We start from the raw sequence: 15721 nt of genomic DNA, 5'->3' as shown, positions 1-15721 counted from the left end.
GCTGCACCAGCAGTGGAAAATTGGGTTGGATTGAGGTCTAAGTTTGGTTCTGAAATGCTGATGCTTATGCTATGATGATCAACCTCCTATATACATGCAAACTTACTTGGCTCCAAATAGACCAGGATTGGGGGGTAAGTACCTCAAGGACACTCCTTGATCTGTAACAATTTGTACAGACAAAACTGCACCAATGACATGGTCTCCTGGCTTCAAATAATCACGTGAATATCTGTCAGTTGTTGCTTCACAAACTTCCTCTGAGGTTTCACTGATGGCCTGGGGCAGCAGTAGAAACAACAGCTGGAGCAGCATTTTAGGTCTCCGCAATCTGTTTCTGCCGTGAAGCTTTCATGCACACTCCAAGCAACTACAGTAATTGATAAGGCATAATCTATCTGTTAGACTGAACACAGTCATCATATTATAGATTATTCAAGACCGGTAATGGCAGAGCCCAGCAATGCCAGCATTTATCAGAAACACCACTGTTTATGCCATTTCATGATTACGTTCTACAACTGATGAATCTGTTTTTTGTTTATGATCCTGGAAACTTGCTTCTCAAAATCCCTGGGGAGGGGGATTTGCATGGCAGGGAATTAATCACATAACTGTTAATTATAGGGGAGATAATTGCCACTCTCTCTCTTTGCCTCTTTCTCAGATACTCTGTGTTGTAGAGCAGATTCAGGAAGATTTTGTGTAGTATCTTCAGTTAAGGCCTTTCTACTCATTGGGAGGTGTGAAGACAAGCATCCTGTCTCTGGCTAGCCAGATGCTCAACAGTGCCCAAACTACAAGTTCTTGAATTTGAGAGCTCTACCTTTGTCCCTGATATTTTGTACTCAGAAAATATTCCACCTCTACAAATGGAGGCTCCATTTGGTCTCTTGGGAAAGTGGAGCTAACATGCATTTGGGTCACCCTTTTCAAAGCCTGCTGTGCAAAAGCAACTTTAAGAAGCACGAGAAAGCGATGTTATTAGTTTTTCTCCATTACTCTGTCTACTATTCAGAGCTTAATAAACCATAAATATGCACCTCTTCAGTCTTGGAGGTGAAGTGAAATCCCACCAGAGCATCCTATGCAAGGTGTACCACCACCAGCCCTTGAATATTTTGGTTTGTCCTGTTCCATGCCCACTCCAGCTTCATTGCATGATTTGATGACCACTTTACCAAATCTCCAGAATGGGATATGAGATCAAGGAGAGCAGAGGAGAGAAAGAGTTCAGGTAGATGTGAGTTCTATATCAACCACATTCTCACTATGACTATGAATAATTGTTTATCTGAAAGCATTAACATAAATTACCATTTAGAACCCAACCCTATTGTTTATTGCAGAGTCAAATTGGCTACCACTGCATCCTGCAGTGTGTGTGTGTGGGGGGGGGGGCAGTCCAGGAGGTCACCTCTGGATAAGGAAACAATCATAAAGCAACAATCATTCCCTGGCCCAGGAGTAAGCCTCTGCAATGCAGAGGATCTACTTGGACCTGCACTAGTGAAATAGCCGGTGAAGATCTGAGTGGACCTGCACTGTGCAATTGGGTCTGGGAAGGCAAATAGGATGAGGTGGCTGTCATGTACTAATGTACTAATGGCTGTCACTGCCATTGAACACTCCCATTCCCTGACCCAATCTGCCCACCCCACCCCATCACCACCCTGTTCCACTCTTGCCCACCTCCATCACACTTGTTTTAGCCTCGCCGACACCTGTTTTGCTAACATTTTGCTGAGTAGCGTGCCGCTGGAGCGACTTTTACAACCGTGCTGACTGCTTTATGGCAGTCAGTGCTCGTGGAAGAGGCACTACGACAGCCAGTAAATAACTGCAGTTGGATAAGGTTATTCTTCCTCGGGTGTATGATCTGAGAGAGCAAGTTACAGCCATTGTGCTAATACTAAGCCAGTCTAGGTGAGGGTAGTTCCTCAGTTGGTGCTAATCCTGGAACCTCATGGAACTGCTGTGATGGACGGAAGTCCGAATGTAAATGGAATGTAATCAAGAAAAATACAGGAACTTGAATACACATTTTCACAAGGAAATTGACTTCATAACACCAGTAAAACACAAGACAAAGAGTTTGAATAATATGGGCCTCAACTTAGTATTTTATACAAGTTCACTACAGCAGGCCCTCCAAGTACCCTACAGCAGGCCCTCCCTTTGCTCACACTCCACCTGCATTTAAGGCAGGCTACCTTGGAGGAGACAGTATACTTCCTCCTCTCAGGCATTCTCACCCTGACTCAAAGACAGAGATCACTGGCTGGCCATTCCAGGTTATCCTCTTCAGCCTGTGGTGTGGCATCAAGGAAGCTCCAAACTGCATCATGCACAGCTCAACAAGTCAAGAAGCTTTGGAGGTTGAATTTGTTGTAGTTACTTATGTGGGTCTCAGCCAACCCCTGAGCTAAGAAGTCTCTGGAGAAGTTATTTGGGCCCCTTTGACCAATCTTTCTGCCTCACGCTATCCCTTTCCAAAACCCAACTGCGACATGACACCGGCTGCTTCGTTTTGAAAGGAGGCATCCTGAAATCTGCAGGGAGCCTTCCCCTTCTCCCAAGACCAAGCAGGGGATGGACAGAGTGGATAGGGAGATGCTCTTTACACTCTCACATAATACCAGAACCAGGGGACATCCACTAAAATTGAGTGTTGGGTGGGTTAGGACAGACAAAAGAAAATATTTCTTTACTCAGCGCGTGGTCGGTCTGTGGAACTCCTTGCCACAGGATGTGGTGCTGGCGTCTAGCCTAGACGCCTTTAAAAGGGGATTGGACGAGTTTCTGGAGGAAAAATCCATTATGGGGTACAAGCCATGATGTGTATGCGCAACCTCCTGATTTTAGGAATGGGTTAAGTCAGAATGCCAGATGTAGGGGAGGGCACCAGGATGAGGTCTCTTGTTATCTGGTGTGCTCCCTGGGGCATTTGGTGGGCCGCTGTGAGATACAGGAAGCTGGACTAGATGGGCCTATGGCCTGATCCAGTGGGACTGTTCTTATGTTCTTATGTTCTTATGTTCTTATGGCCACAGCCCCAAACTGACACTGCAAAGATGGCTTGCTATTATAATGCAGAAGCTATATGCCTTGCCACTTACAGCCAGGGACTAATCCAATAGAGTTTAATGAACACAGTTAGGAAGTAGTGATAGAAACAATTTGGATTTCTTTGTTTTCCAATTAGGAGACGAAATGAAAAATCAAGAGTTGCTCTCTTTCAGATGGTTTATTAGCTAACAGGCTTGGACAGACTTGTCAAGGACAAGACCATACCCCTTGTACCTCCCCCTTTTGTGATCACTTATATCCATTAGAAGTGGATCACTTATATCACTCATTATAACAGTAGAAAAACAAATGTGCATAACAACCATGACGCAGTTTGGCTTCTCGGGACTTTCCAAACTTTCCAGAATTCATAAACCTGGATCATTGCACCCTAGTACTGTCTGACATGATCTTCTCTGTTCCTTTGCAAAAGTCCCTGGCTGTCAGCCACAGTTAAAAGCTGAAAAACACATTCCTTCTTATCTGCGTAAGCAGAGAACTGCACAACCAAAGTCTGTATCCATATTTGTAGGCCCGAGAACCAGTTTCAGAGAACAATATACATTACTTGAATTAGACAAATACATAAGTTTACATAAGAAGATATATCAATACAGGTAAACCTTAAAAATCTCCCTCAGTAGCTGCCTTCTACAGCTGTGCCAATATTTCCAATTTTTCTGTTAAGTATCTCAAGATCCTTCCTGATCTTTCATCAATGTCCAGCCTATAATGAAACACTGGACATGTCTCCCCACCCTATAACTAGGAGCTAGCAAGGGCAACTGCCCCAAGTCATAAGTCCCATCACCTTAAAAAGTACTGTCTCTTGCTGCAATAGGTATGGCTTAAGGAAGACCCCAGTAGCCTCCATCAACAGTTTGGGGGTGAAATGTCACTTGCTATCTGACTTTCTGGCGCATTCACTCAATCAACTTTCCAACTTCTGGTGGACTCTGAAGTCCCCTGGGGAGTCCTAAGATCCCCAAACTGGAGCTCAAAAGGTCACTGTTGCAGATTCCCTAAGAAGACACGCATAGCTGACCCAATACTCCACTGCACCCAATGTGCAGACTCTGTCTCCAACAGTGCTGTGGGTGCCTTTCTTTCAAAATGTTCTTCCTAAAAACTAGTGAGGGAGTTGTAAAGGTACATGAATCTGTAAGATGACTGACTCTGCTGCACCCATTGCCAAGAAGTCAACCAGAGAATGGGTTATAGTACAAATGACTATCCTATACCTGAGGATTCATTCCAGAATTAGTTCCATTTCTCAAGAGAAGCAGGGGACACAGAGCACCCCGATTGGAAGAGCCCAGACTTACTAATATTGGTCATCACATGATAGACTGAGCGGGGATTGCTAACATTCCAAATTACTTGTAATGGCAGGTGCAAGGCCTGGCGGCCATCTTCTCTCCTTGCCTTCCATTTTCAGAAAGCCGTCTGCTTTTTCGCTGGAAATCTCTGCAACATTCCCGTGAGAAGTCGGGCCCAAATGCAAATGACCTGACCTGCAGCTGACCAGGAGGCCAATCCTATGCAGGTCTACTCAGAAGTAAGTCCCATTAGAGTCAATGGGGCTTACTCCCAGGAAAGTGTGGCTAGGATTGGGCTGTTAATGCATAGTGTTTTCCCAGACTAAGGCCTACAACAATCTTTTGATTGCACCTGCTTCATAACTCTTAATGATGAGAATTCTGGAAAGAGTAATAATGCATAGTTTATATTTCAGCAACATATGTCACTCTGTTTTCAATTAGCCTGTTCTTGCTCATTGTGCTGATATTTTTAGTAACCTATAGCCTATATAAGTCCCTCTGTTCAGCCAATTCTTTGCTCCTGGGACTTGCTGGCTCGGTGGGTCACCTAGAGTTTTGTAAGTCTTGTGCCTGAAAGTGCTCCTGTAAGTTGATGCTCTCAGATTTTTGATAAATAAAGCTGTTTTATGACAACCTAGGATTGGACTCCCTTCTTCATTGGAACTAAAAAGAACCTCCAACCCTTGCCACAGCCATGGGCCTTTACACGACTCTAAGGAGTTACTTAGTAGAATTCCTTTTCTTAAAGAATTGGTCCCTGGTGTTCATGAATGGCCTAAACAAAATAATGTACACCTTAGGAGCAAAAATACAAAGAAGTAACCCAGTACTGGAGGCCAAAATGGAGAAGATCTCCACAGCCACCATGTATTTCCCTTTCGTGCTCAGGTAGCTTGGAAAAAAGGACACCCACACACTGCAAAAGACCAACATGCTGAAGGTGATGAACTTGGCTTCGTTGAAAGTGTCAGGCAGCTTCCTGGCTAAGAAGGCCACCATGAAGCTAATGAAGGCCTGAGAGCCCATGTAGCCCAGAACAAGATAGAACATGGTGCCTGAGCCCTCATTACATACCACTACGATCTGACCAGACTGGGAGAACATGTCAAGGTCTGGGAATGGAGGAGAGGTGCCCAGCCAGATGACACAGAGGCCAACCTGAACAATAGAACCAACAAGGATAATGGAAAAGGGTAGTTTTTTCCCAACCCATTTTCTCATCTTGCTTCCTGGGTTTGTGGCTGCAAATGCAAGAACCACAGTGATGGTTTTGCCCAACACACAAGAAAGAGCAAGAGAAAAGGCACTTCCAAAAGCAGCCTGTCGAAAAAGGCAGGTCAACCTGCTTGCTTGTCCAATGAACAGCAAGGAGCAGAGGAAGCAGAGCAAGAGGGAGATGAGCAGAAGGTAAGTAAAATCCCGATTGTTGGCTCTGACGAGGGGAGTGTCCCGATACTTGATGAAAGTTGCAAGCACCACAGCTGTGAGCAGAGTGAAAACCAATGCAGTGGAAGCCAGAACAGTGCCTAAAGGTTCATCGTATGCTAGATAAGTGATGACTTTGGGGATACAGTGGCTGTGATCCTTGCTGGGATGCTCATCTTCTGGGCATTTGTCACAGTGAGATGCATCTGAAAAGAGAAGACAGTCTCATGCCACTCACTGAGGCCAATCGTAATCATCTCCCCTGCCGGGATATCATTTGAACTCCTTCCTTTCTTCATTGGATCATAAAGTCATACTCTGATTGGATTACAATTTCTATGAATTAGGATATATAAAACTATGTAGGGTTACACAAAATGTGAATGCCAGTCTACATAATATATGTAATTTTTTTTTGAATTACAGGAAATTTCTGGGTCCCCGATTGCCAGTCAGACCCCCCTTTTGACCCCAGGCCCAAGTATGGTGTATCCCCTTCACCCACCCACCCCACATGGGTTCTGTTGAGGCTGGAAAATGAAAAACCCCAGGAAATTTTCAGGCCCCTTCCTTTGGCTCCTGGGCTCCCATTTTAACCTGTGAACATGTAAAATTTACCTCATGGGCCCAGGGTGTAGTTGAAAATTATCACCTTACTGAAGAAGTTATCAGGTTTCAGAAGGTATCCATTATGCCAAGAGACCGTCTATTCTAAGCCTAAACAGATGTGGATACTACTTACTAGTTCATATTTTTTTTTACCACTCTCTCACTTTTTACCCTCTTCCTTTGAAATATTCTGCTATCTCCTGATACTACGGGAATTAGAAAAACTGGTGCATGTGCGAGGAGTGTCGGTGAAGCGGTGTGCAGAAGCAGAAGGAAGGCATTTGGCTCAACCAGTCACAATAAGGGACATCTCAAAACCAGATGACTATATTGTGTTTATAGCTTTGTCAAGGCTGAAGAGACATTTAGTCAAGGAAAGAGACATCTAGTCATGGAAAAGCAGCCTGTGTATCACTCCCAAAGGTGTTCCAGTTCAGAGCAGCTGAAATGAAATGTTCCAGCTCAAGAGACAAGAGTGACTGATGTGCCCATCCCAAAAGATGAGATCCATTCCAGGAGGACTTCCTGAGGGTGTTAACAGAAGCAACCTCATGAAACCCAGGGCAGAAGTCTTCTATTATGGTCTCCCAACCTAGATTGCATCATCATCTCAGTGTTGTATCTGGCATTGATAAGAAATCTGTGTGGCTCTGTGTGTGTGTGTGTGTGTGTGTCCCCGCATCCATGTCCAGAGATAGCAGTGCTGCTGACCAGAGGCGTATTTGGCCCCTCTGGTAACCGGGGCCCTGACTTGCGATGTCACCTCCTGGACATACCTGAACTGGAAGCAATTGTGGTGACGTGATGACATCACTGCCGATTACTTCCAGGTTACAGCATGCTCAGAGAGGCTGAGTGCCGCTCTGAGCGTCTTACTGCTTTTTCCACCATTCTGAGTCCTGCAACCCCTCTGCATCCAATGGCTTCTTTGGCCTTTTTTCCTCCAAAAAGAGGGAGGAAAGCGAAAAAGCCATCAGCCGCTCACAGCAGTGCATAACAGTCCTGAGTGTCCACAAAGTGGGTGCAGAAGCTACTGCTGTGGCAAGGAGGCCCTCAATCACTCTGAATGCCTGTGAATGATCCCCTGGCTTGACACCCCTCAAGGTGTGGTACCCAGGGCCCTGTATCCCCTGGCCCTGCCTTAGCTACACTACTACTGCTGACAGAGAGCACGCTCCATGCTATGGGCTGGGGGGGAGGGGGAACCAGACAGCCCAGGGGAGGTAAAAAAAACACTTTTTTCTTTTGTCTCCATAGGCTACCAGGTGTCAATTCATGTCCTTGGACCTACACCAGGTCCTTTTAGGTTCAGATCCCTGCTCAGTCAAGAAGCTTCCTGCCTGACCTTGAGCCAGTCACTATCGCTCAACCTCACCTACTTCTCAAGGCTGTTGTGAGGACAAAAAGAGGGGAGGAACTATGTGCACCACCCTGAGCCCCATGGAGGAAGGGTGGTAGAAAAATAAATAAATAGGAGGGGGGAGGGATTTGCTGGTGCATTCAGGCATCATCTTGTACGGTTTGGATTAAAATCACAGCCAGACATGAACTGAGGCAGTGACTATGAATCCCTGAGATGTCTATTTCAGTGCCAGGAATGAAAAGGAGAAGGATAAAAGCACAGTTATCAAGTGTCCCCATATATATTCTGAGGCTCCTGAATCACGGACCTGTCTGGTTTGAAATGGTTCCTTCAGGGCATCTCAAACAGTCATAGCAGCAAGTTGGTTCTCCCTCACGAACTCTTCTGTGGCATCCAGGCTGACATCTCTCAGAACATGCGGAATGTGGAGACCCCTGATAACAATATGGAGACAGCGCAGTTAAATTGTGCGTCACTTATCAGTACATGTACACACGTCATAACCCAAAGTTATGACATTTTGATAATCACGGAAACAACTATGGGTATAAATTAAAAGAAGATATCCGTACATCCATACAGCTGTCACTACCCACTCTGCCAAAGATCTCCAGCAGCTCATGGATCGTTTTAGCAAGGCCTGCCAAGATTTTGGACTGACAATCAGCCTGAAGAAAACACAGGTCATGGTTCAGGATGTGGACTCACCTCCCTGCATTACAATCTCTGAGCATGAACTGGAGGTTGTCCATGACTTTGTGTACCTTGGCTCAACGATCTCCGACACTCATTCTCTCGATACCGAGCTAAACAAGCGCATCGGTAAAGCAGCTACCACGTTTTCCAGACTCACAAAGAGAGTCTGGTCCAACAAGAAGCTGACGGAACATACCAAGATCCAGGTCTACAGAGCTTGCATCCTGAGTACACTTCTGTACTGCAGTGAGTCATGGACTCTTCGCTCACAACAGGAGAGGAAACTGAACGCATTCCACATGCGCTGCCTCCGACGCATCCTCGGCATCACCTGGCAGGACAAAGTTCCAAACAACACAGTCCTGGAACGTGCTGGAATCCCTAGCATGTATTCACTGCTGAAACAGAGACGCCTGCGTTGGCTTGGTCATGTCGTGAGAATGGATGATGGCCGGATCCCAAAGGATCTCCTCTATGGAGAACTCGTGCAAGGAAAGCGCCCTACAGGTAGACCACAGCTGCGATACAAGGACATCTGCAAGAGGGATCTGAAGGCCTTAGGGATGGACCTCAACAAGTGGGAAACCCTGGCCTCTGAGCGGCCCGCTTGGAGGCAGGCTGTGCAGCATGGCCTTTCCCAGTTTGAAGAGACACTTTGCCAACAGTCTGAGGCTAAGAGGCAAAGAAGGAAGGCCCATAGCCAGGGAGACAGACCAGGGACAGACTGCACTTGCTCCCGGTGTGGAAGGGATTGTCACTCCCGGATTGGCCTTTTCAGCCACACTAGACGCTGTGCCAGAACCACCTTTCAGAGCGCGATACCATAGTCTTTCGAGACTGAAGGTTGCCAATACAATAATCCGTACATCCTAGGCCAGGGCTAACGATGTTCTGAAAAGCCTAACCCAGCGATTTTCAAACATTTTTAATCTCACAGCACACTGAGAAGGCGCTAAAGGCACACCAGTAGATTTTCCACAATTGACCAGGCACACCATTCTGCCAGTGGAGAGGGGCTCATATCCTCCAGTTGCCCTACTAATGAATGACCAAGGCACTCCCAAGGCATACCTGCAAACAGATTGCAGCACACCAATGTTCCACGGTGCAGTGGTTGAAAATGGCTGGCCTAACCTTTAACAGGAACAAGATGTCTGGAGGGGCCCAGCCCTGGAGGGGCCTGGAGTAGGCTTGTCCCACCCCCAGGGAGGCCTCAGATTGGCTGGAGCGGGAGGGGGTTCCAGCACCCAAGTCCTCCTCCTTAGCAGAGCTGCCACACCTGGCTTGGGAGCAGGAGCTGTTCAACTCACAGCTCCCTGCTTCACTGCCCCCTCTCATCCCTGGCTTCCTTTTGGCCCCCTTTTGGCCCCTCCCCTTCCTCCAGGGGGGGCAGAAAAGGCCTTTCCTGTTCCTGGCTTGTTTCCTTCTGTGTTCCTTGTTTGCCCTGCCTGCCCCCTCTGTCTGGTTGGGGTGTGCCAACCTTCTTTGCCCCCCTCAAGGGCAGGGAAGCCTCCCCACCCTGGGCATGGGGTGCCTGCTCCAGGGTAAGTCGGGGGTCAGGGCATCTGGGAGGGGCCCCGACAATGTCCATGTGGTATGTGCCGGAATCAGTTCTGTGGCACTCATACAGGTTGGGCATCCATCATTCAAAGCGCTTGGAACCAGAAGTGTTTTGGGTTTCAGATTTTTCTATATTTCACAATATTTGCAAATACATAATGAGAAATGTTGGGGATGGGGCCCAAGTCTAAACACAAAATTTGTTGATATTTCATATGACATTTTCGCAAATAGCCTGAAGGTAATTTAAAAAAAAAAAAAAATTATGTGCACGAAACAAGGTTTGTGCATGAAACACAGTTTGTGATTTTTTTTTCTTTAGGAGAAAAAAGTCACGCTCAAAAATGTTCCAGATTTCGGAATATTCTGTATTTCTGAATTACAGATAAGGGGTACTCAACCTGAACTGGAAAAATTAGAGAGCCAGAGGCATGGATGAAATAAAATAGCTTCCACAGGAAATCAGAATCTGAAACACTCACCTGGTTGGTGCTGCTAGGCCAAATAATGGTCTCTTTCTTAATGGTGAACCCTTGGTTGGAGGAGGCCTGAGAATTCATCCTCCCAATTCTCACTCGAATGAAGGATTTATTTGGGAAAGTGATGAAGTTCAGAATGTCATATCCAGTGGAGAATTCCATGCCTTCACTGAAAAACACTTCATTCCCAGCGTTGTTGTTGAAATGAATTGTTCTCAAAAATGGATGAAGCTGGAAATGAAGATCAGATCTCAGGATTTATAAAACCAGAGCATAAGAACATAAGAAGAACCTTGCTGGATCAGGACCAAAGGACCATCCAGTCCAGCTTCTGTAGTTCACGAGGTGCCTTAGGGAGCACACAAGACAACAAGAGCACTGCATCCTGGCGCCACTCCCTTGCAGCAAGTGTTTGCAACTATGGAAAGATTTCCATACCACAAATACCATACCACAAATGTAAATTCCTGCACTGGAGACTGAATCCCTTCTTTCACTGAAGCACATTCAGGCGATAACATGAGAAGGATTCAAACAGTTGATGTGTTAGTTTGCCTAGACTGCAGTCTTTTTTCTTGGGGGCTGTGCCCAATCCTATCCAGAGTACCAGCATGGAGGCAGACATGCCAACAAGGTGTGTGCTGCCTCCTGCAGTGGGGGAGTAGTCACACAGGACTCCACAAGGTACCTCAGCAGTGCTCTGCAGATGCATCAGCACTGGAAATCTGGGTAGGTTTGAGCCCTCAGTGCAACTATCACATCCTCTTCTGCTGAACAGAGAAGACTCACTAGCAAAATTTCCACCCTGAAGTCTGAGAACAGCTGCTCAGAGATCCTGGTTTAAGGGCCCAATCCTGTGTAATTTGAGTACAGGCACTGAGATTCCGCACCCACGCTGGGTGTTGCAAACATGCTGTAAGGAATGTCTGCAGTACCCAGGGTGGAGAGGCCACCTGTGCTGCATCAGCACGCGTCGGTGCTTGGCCTTAGCACTGAATGGGAAGGTTGCAGGAGCCCCCAAATGTAAGCCCAAAGGTGAGCTTTTCAGGGCGAGGGGGAGTTGTTCTGGGGTGGGGGAGAGTGGGGCAGGGTGAGTGACCAGCCCAAGAGGGAGATGGGACTGGCAGAGCTCTTTTACACCTGATCCTATCCTCTGAGTTGAACTGCAAAGCCCAACATGGAGGTTTTCTCATCTGCACAAACAAAATATCCAGTGCAGACATGAGAAGTCCCATTGCGGGGCCTGTGGCTTTCCTTGGGGGAAGGAGACGCAGAGACCTCTGGCTACTTCCTGGCTCCCGTGGAATACAGCGTTCACTCATTCATACCTTGCTGCATTTACTTAAGAAATTGTTACACATATTTGCAAAAAAACAACAACATGCATGCACCTAGAGTATTCAAAACATGAAAGACAAGATTGAATGACTGATAGGAAAGCAGAGGTAAAGTTCAGCAAAGCCTCGGCAGATCTGACCAACACTAGCCAACAGCTAAGAGGGAATGAGACTATCCCTCCCATCCCTGCAACAAATATTTTCCGAGTGAGGGTCAATCCAGATTGGGCTACAGTGACATTAAAGATTTAAACTCCTCATCATGTTTCCAATGCACATCAGCTTCTTAGCCAACTGCTGTTTACATTGAACACATCCACACACTCTCGCGAAGGTCTCAATAACGCAATAAACACAGTTCTGTCATTACCTCCCATGATTGCATGGTGTGAAGTTTCCATTTGGAAGTCTCTACCGATGTTCTTGGCCTGGATGAATGAATGGCATGTAATGTATGTGCCAAGGCATAGACTGCATTGTAGATAGTGTAGCTTTTGTCAGACATGTCCATTTCAAACACAGTCTCAGGAAGAGTCTCTAACTTTTTTTCCTCTGTACAGAGTGGTACGGGCATGGCAGATTTTTCATTCCAACAGCCAAATAAAGCAAACCAGAAATTTTTCATGAACAAACCCTTTCCATGCTGGGAAGGGTTAAAAGTCTGGAGAAACTTTTGAAATCCTGGCACCATATTTTTGTGGATTGCTATGGACAAGGAGCCATGGAAGGATTTGAAATCTGCATCCCCAGTAATTATGGTTGAAATGAAGTCCCAACGGGTTGTTGTGATCCAAACTTTCTTCAAGGGTGACCTCTTATATGGTTTATAGACATTCATAATCATTTGTAAACCATTCATGGACTGTGCATCCCCATATACAACAATCACATTGGTTTTTGTCTTAGTAAGGACTATTGGAATGTCACATTTGAAATTCATGGTGGATATAAATATGCTACCAGATGGGCGATAAAATAATGGGGCCTTTCTTGTGAAGTCAACACAGATGCCATTCAAACTGAGCAGTGATTTCAAATGGTGTTCAAATGCCTCTCCACTATCATCGTCTGAAATGATGAGTCCAATCCATGTCCACTGAAAATATTGTAGGATCCTCACTATCCCTTCGCTCTGTGAATCTTCATTTGGGGCCACTTGGTACAAAAAAGGGAACTGAGTTTTGTCTCCCAATCTTTGCTGAAGTGAGCCATAGCTGAGCTGAAGATGGGGGGGGGGGGGAGAAGAGGTAGAACTTTTGTGATCTATTCCATCATCATCATTGATGAGAACATTGGTCAAAGCTCCCCTGCTGTGGATTCAATACTGTGAAACCCTTCCCCTGGAAAGGTGAGTAGATCTCCCCCTTTGCTGAGCTTTAAACTTAAAACTTTTGTCTTGAGCAAAACAGAACAGGTCTTTGTTTCAGTGACTGTTACCATGAATGGTTTAACTTATACAGGTCCAGCCTTCTTATACACGGATTTTTTATACACAGATTTGACTCAACACGAATGGCCCCTGCAAATGAGAAGGAATGTGCTGATTCCAGGAGAAGGGGAAAAATGCACCCCTTTAAAATCACAGTTTAAAGATCTGCTTTATACTGTTGCATAGAGACAGTCATACAAGTGATTACAGGTATAACCTAAGTATCCACAGATTTTTCTGTGTCAAAGCTGATGAGAAGGGCCCTTTAAATTAAAGTACAACAGTCATTTAATAATGCCAGAGAGGGCAGGAGGCTGACAATCCATCAATCATTCTCTGCAGGCTTCACTCCTCCCTTCCCCCTGAGCACTTGAAAGAAGGCTCAATGGCAACTTTATCACCTCCATTCTTTCTTTCCCTCTTGCTGGGGCTCCTAGTGAAGCCTGGAGAGAGACTGATGGCCTCTGTGTGCATTACAAAGATCATCAAGTCTGTTTTTAAATCACCAGAGCAAAGAAACTTATTTTAAATTGATTGGCTATAGTGCGTTTTTTGCCATCCATGTGAGTTCTTGGAACGGAACCCTCGTGAATAATGAGACCCAACCTGTATTTGGCGTAAGTGTCTAACTGTTGATGGTTTAACGGTTCTCACTTACATTTTCTGTGTGTGTTTCTGGTATTAATTTTACCGCGGTAAACCATTTCAGTCAGGAATGAATATAAAATATAGAGTCCAAATTGATTGACAGAAAGATAAGAAATTGTAGAAGTATCACACATCTATCTATCTATCTATCTATCTATCTATCTATCTATCTATCTATCTATCTATCTATCTATCTATATATATATATATATATATATATATATATATAAAATCTTCTGAGTTTTTTTGGAATTCTTTATTAGGGGGCATCAACTAAGACATTTGACTCCCTATAGTTACACAAGCTTGCAAACTGCCGAACCTCAGCTCCTTGCAAACTGCAGGAGCTGAGCTGTTTGCAGGACAATTAGCAGCTATCGGAATTTTGAATAGTCTCAGAGCTTGAGGCAATAGTTATCTGATCATGCCTGCATTTGTATTTCTATATCTGTATCATATATTTTTATTTCTATTGGAGGCTCTTTGCAACCCACCAAAAATCAGTTTGGGAACCACTGGTCTAGATTTGCCTGACCATGCAACTGCACTGGAGTGCCAGCATTTAATATGGGACCAATACACAGAATGGAACCAATAAGTAATGTGACACCCTCAGGGGGATGACAACAGTAGTGACCAAAATAGCTAAAATCGCTATTTGTAGGAATAATACCAACATGTTAGATACCATTCAATGTGTGATTTACAGCAGAATGCAATGAAAAAGAAAGAAAAAAACACGTTGAAATATCTCTGTTCTTTCAAAAGGTATAGCTAAAAAACCAGTTGGGGTGTGGCAATAGTACATCACCATGTGCCCCACCTTGCCCACTGCATGGAAAAAAAGTCCATCATGGGGGTGACTTGCTGGCCTCCCACATCAGGTAACGTAAATTCTAGTGATGCCACTGAGAACGTGGAAGATCTGCCAAAAGAGTGTTGCATTCCTGACACCCTTTTGTGTGTGATTTTTTGTGTGTGTTCAAGAGTGATGCATCAAATAGAACATGCATGTTGCCTGATAAATTGGTGCTGCGTCCCTCTCATTCCTACCTGTGCAAGCTTGTAGAGATTGAGCATGGTGGATTGTTGGATAGCCGTTTCAGAACTGAGTCCTCCAATGACTGCTGAAATCTTGGGTTGTTTACCACATTTGAAATTGGGGAAGCTGTCTTCTTTTCCAGACAAAAGGGACAGAAGGTTATCATAGCGTAATCTTGCTTGAAAGGCATTGCGATACATGTGGAAGCCCAGGGTGACATTAGGTAGGAGATTGGGATCTCGGTTGATTTCCTCAACAGCAAATAACAATGCCAAGGTATGCTGGTAATTTCTTGTCGCTATCCTATGTGGAAGTGAAATATTTTAAATGGCTTGTTTATCACAGAATCATATGGTTGGAAGGGATCCACAAGGTCTTCTAGTCCAACCTCTGCCTGTAGCAGGAGATCCTCCTAGAGTATGCCCAGCAGGTACCTGCCGAGCATTTGCTTGGAGATCTTCAGTGAGGGAGCACCCACCACCTCCCTCGGCAATCTCTTCCCCTGCTGAACTGCTCTGACCATCAATAATTTTTTCCCTGACATCCAGCCTGATTCTCCCCTCTTGCAGTTTGTACCCACTGGATTTTTTCCGACTATCAGAGGCAGCCGAGAACAAATTTGTTCCTTCTTCCACATGACAGCTCTTCAGGTATTTGAAGAGCACTATCACATCCCCCCTCAGGCTTCTCTTCTCCAGGCCAAACATACTAAGTTCTCAACCTTTCCTCATAGGTAGAGATC

General features: G+C 45.4%; 1 protein-coding gene across 1 annotated transcript; it reads right to left on the bottom strand.

The window, feature by feature from the left end:
- Window positions 1-5111: 5111 nt before the first annotated feature.
- Window positions 5112-10685, bottom strand: LOC136652452 (vomeronasal type-2 receptor 26-like). The gene is made up of 3 exons (XM_066629394.1): window positions 10527-10685; window positions 8096-8222; window positions 5112-6022 (listed from the first exon to the last, which is right to left on the bottom strand). Exons 1-3 carry the CDS (start codon window positions 10683-10685, stop codon window positions 5112-5114), a joined length of 1197 nt encoding a protein of 398 aa, XP_066485491.1.
- Between the last annotated feature and the right edge of the window lie 5036 nt (window positions 10686-15721).

Source organism: Tiliqua scincoides, chromosome 5 (assembly GCF_035046505.1).
Source record: "Tiliqua scincoides isolate rTilSci1 chromosome 5, rTilSci1.hap2, whole genome shotgun sequence".
NCBI lineage: Eukaryota > Metazoa > Chordata > Lepidosauria > Squamata > Scincidae > Tiliqua > Tiliqua scincoides.
Note: the sequence above shows the minus strand (reverse complement) of the source record. Positions and strands in the feature narration are given on the sequence as shown.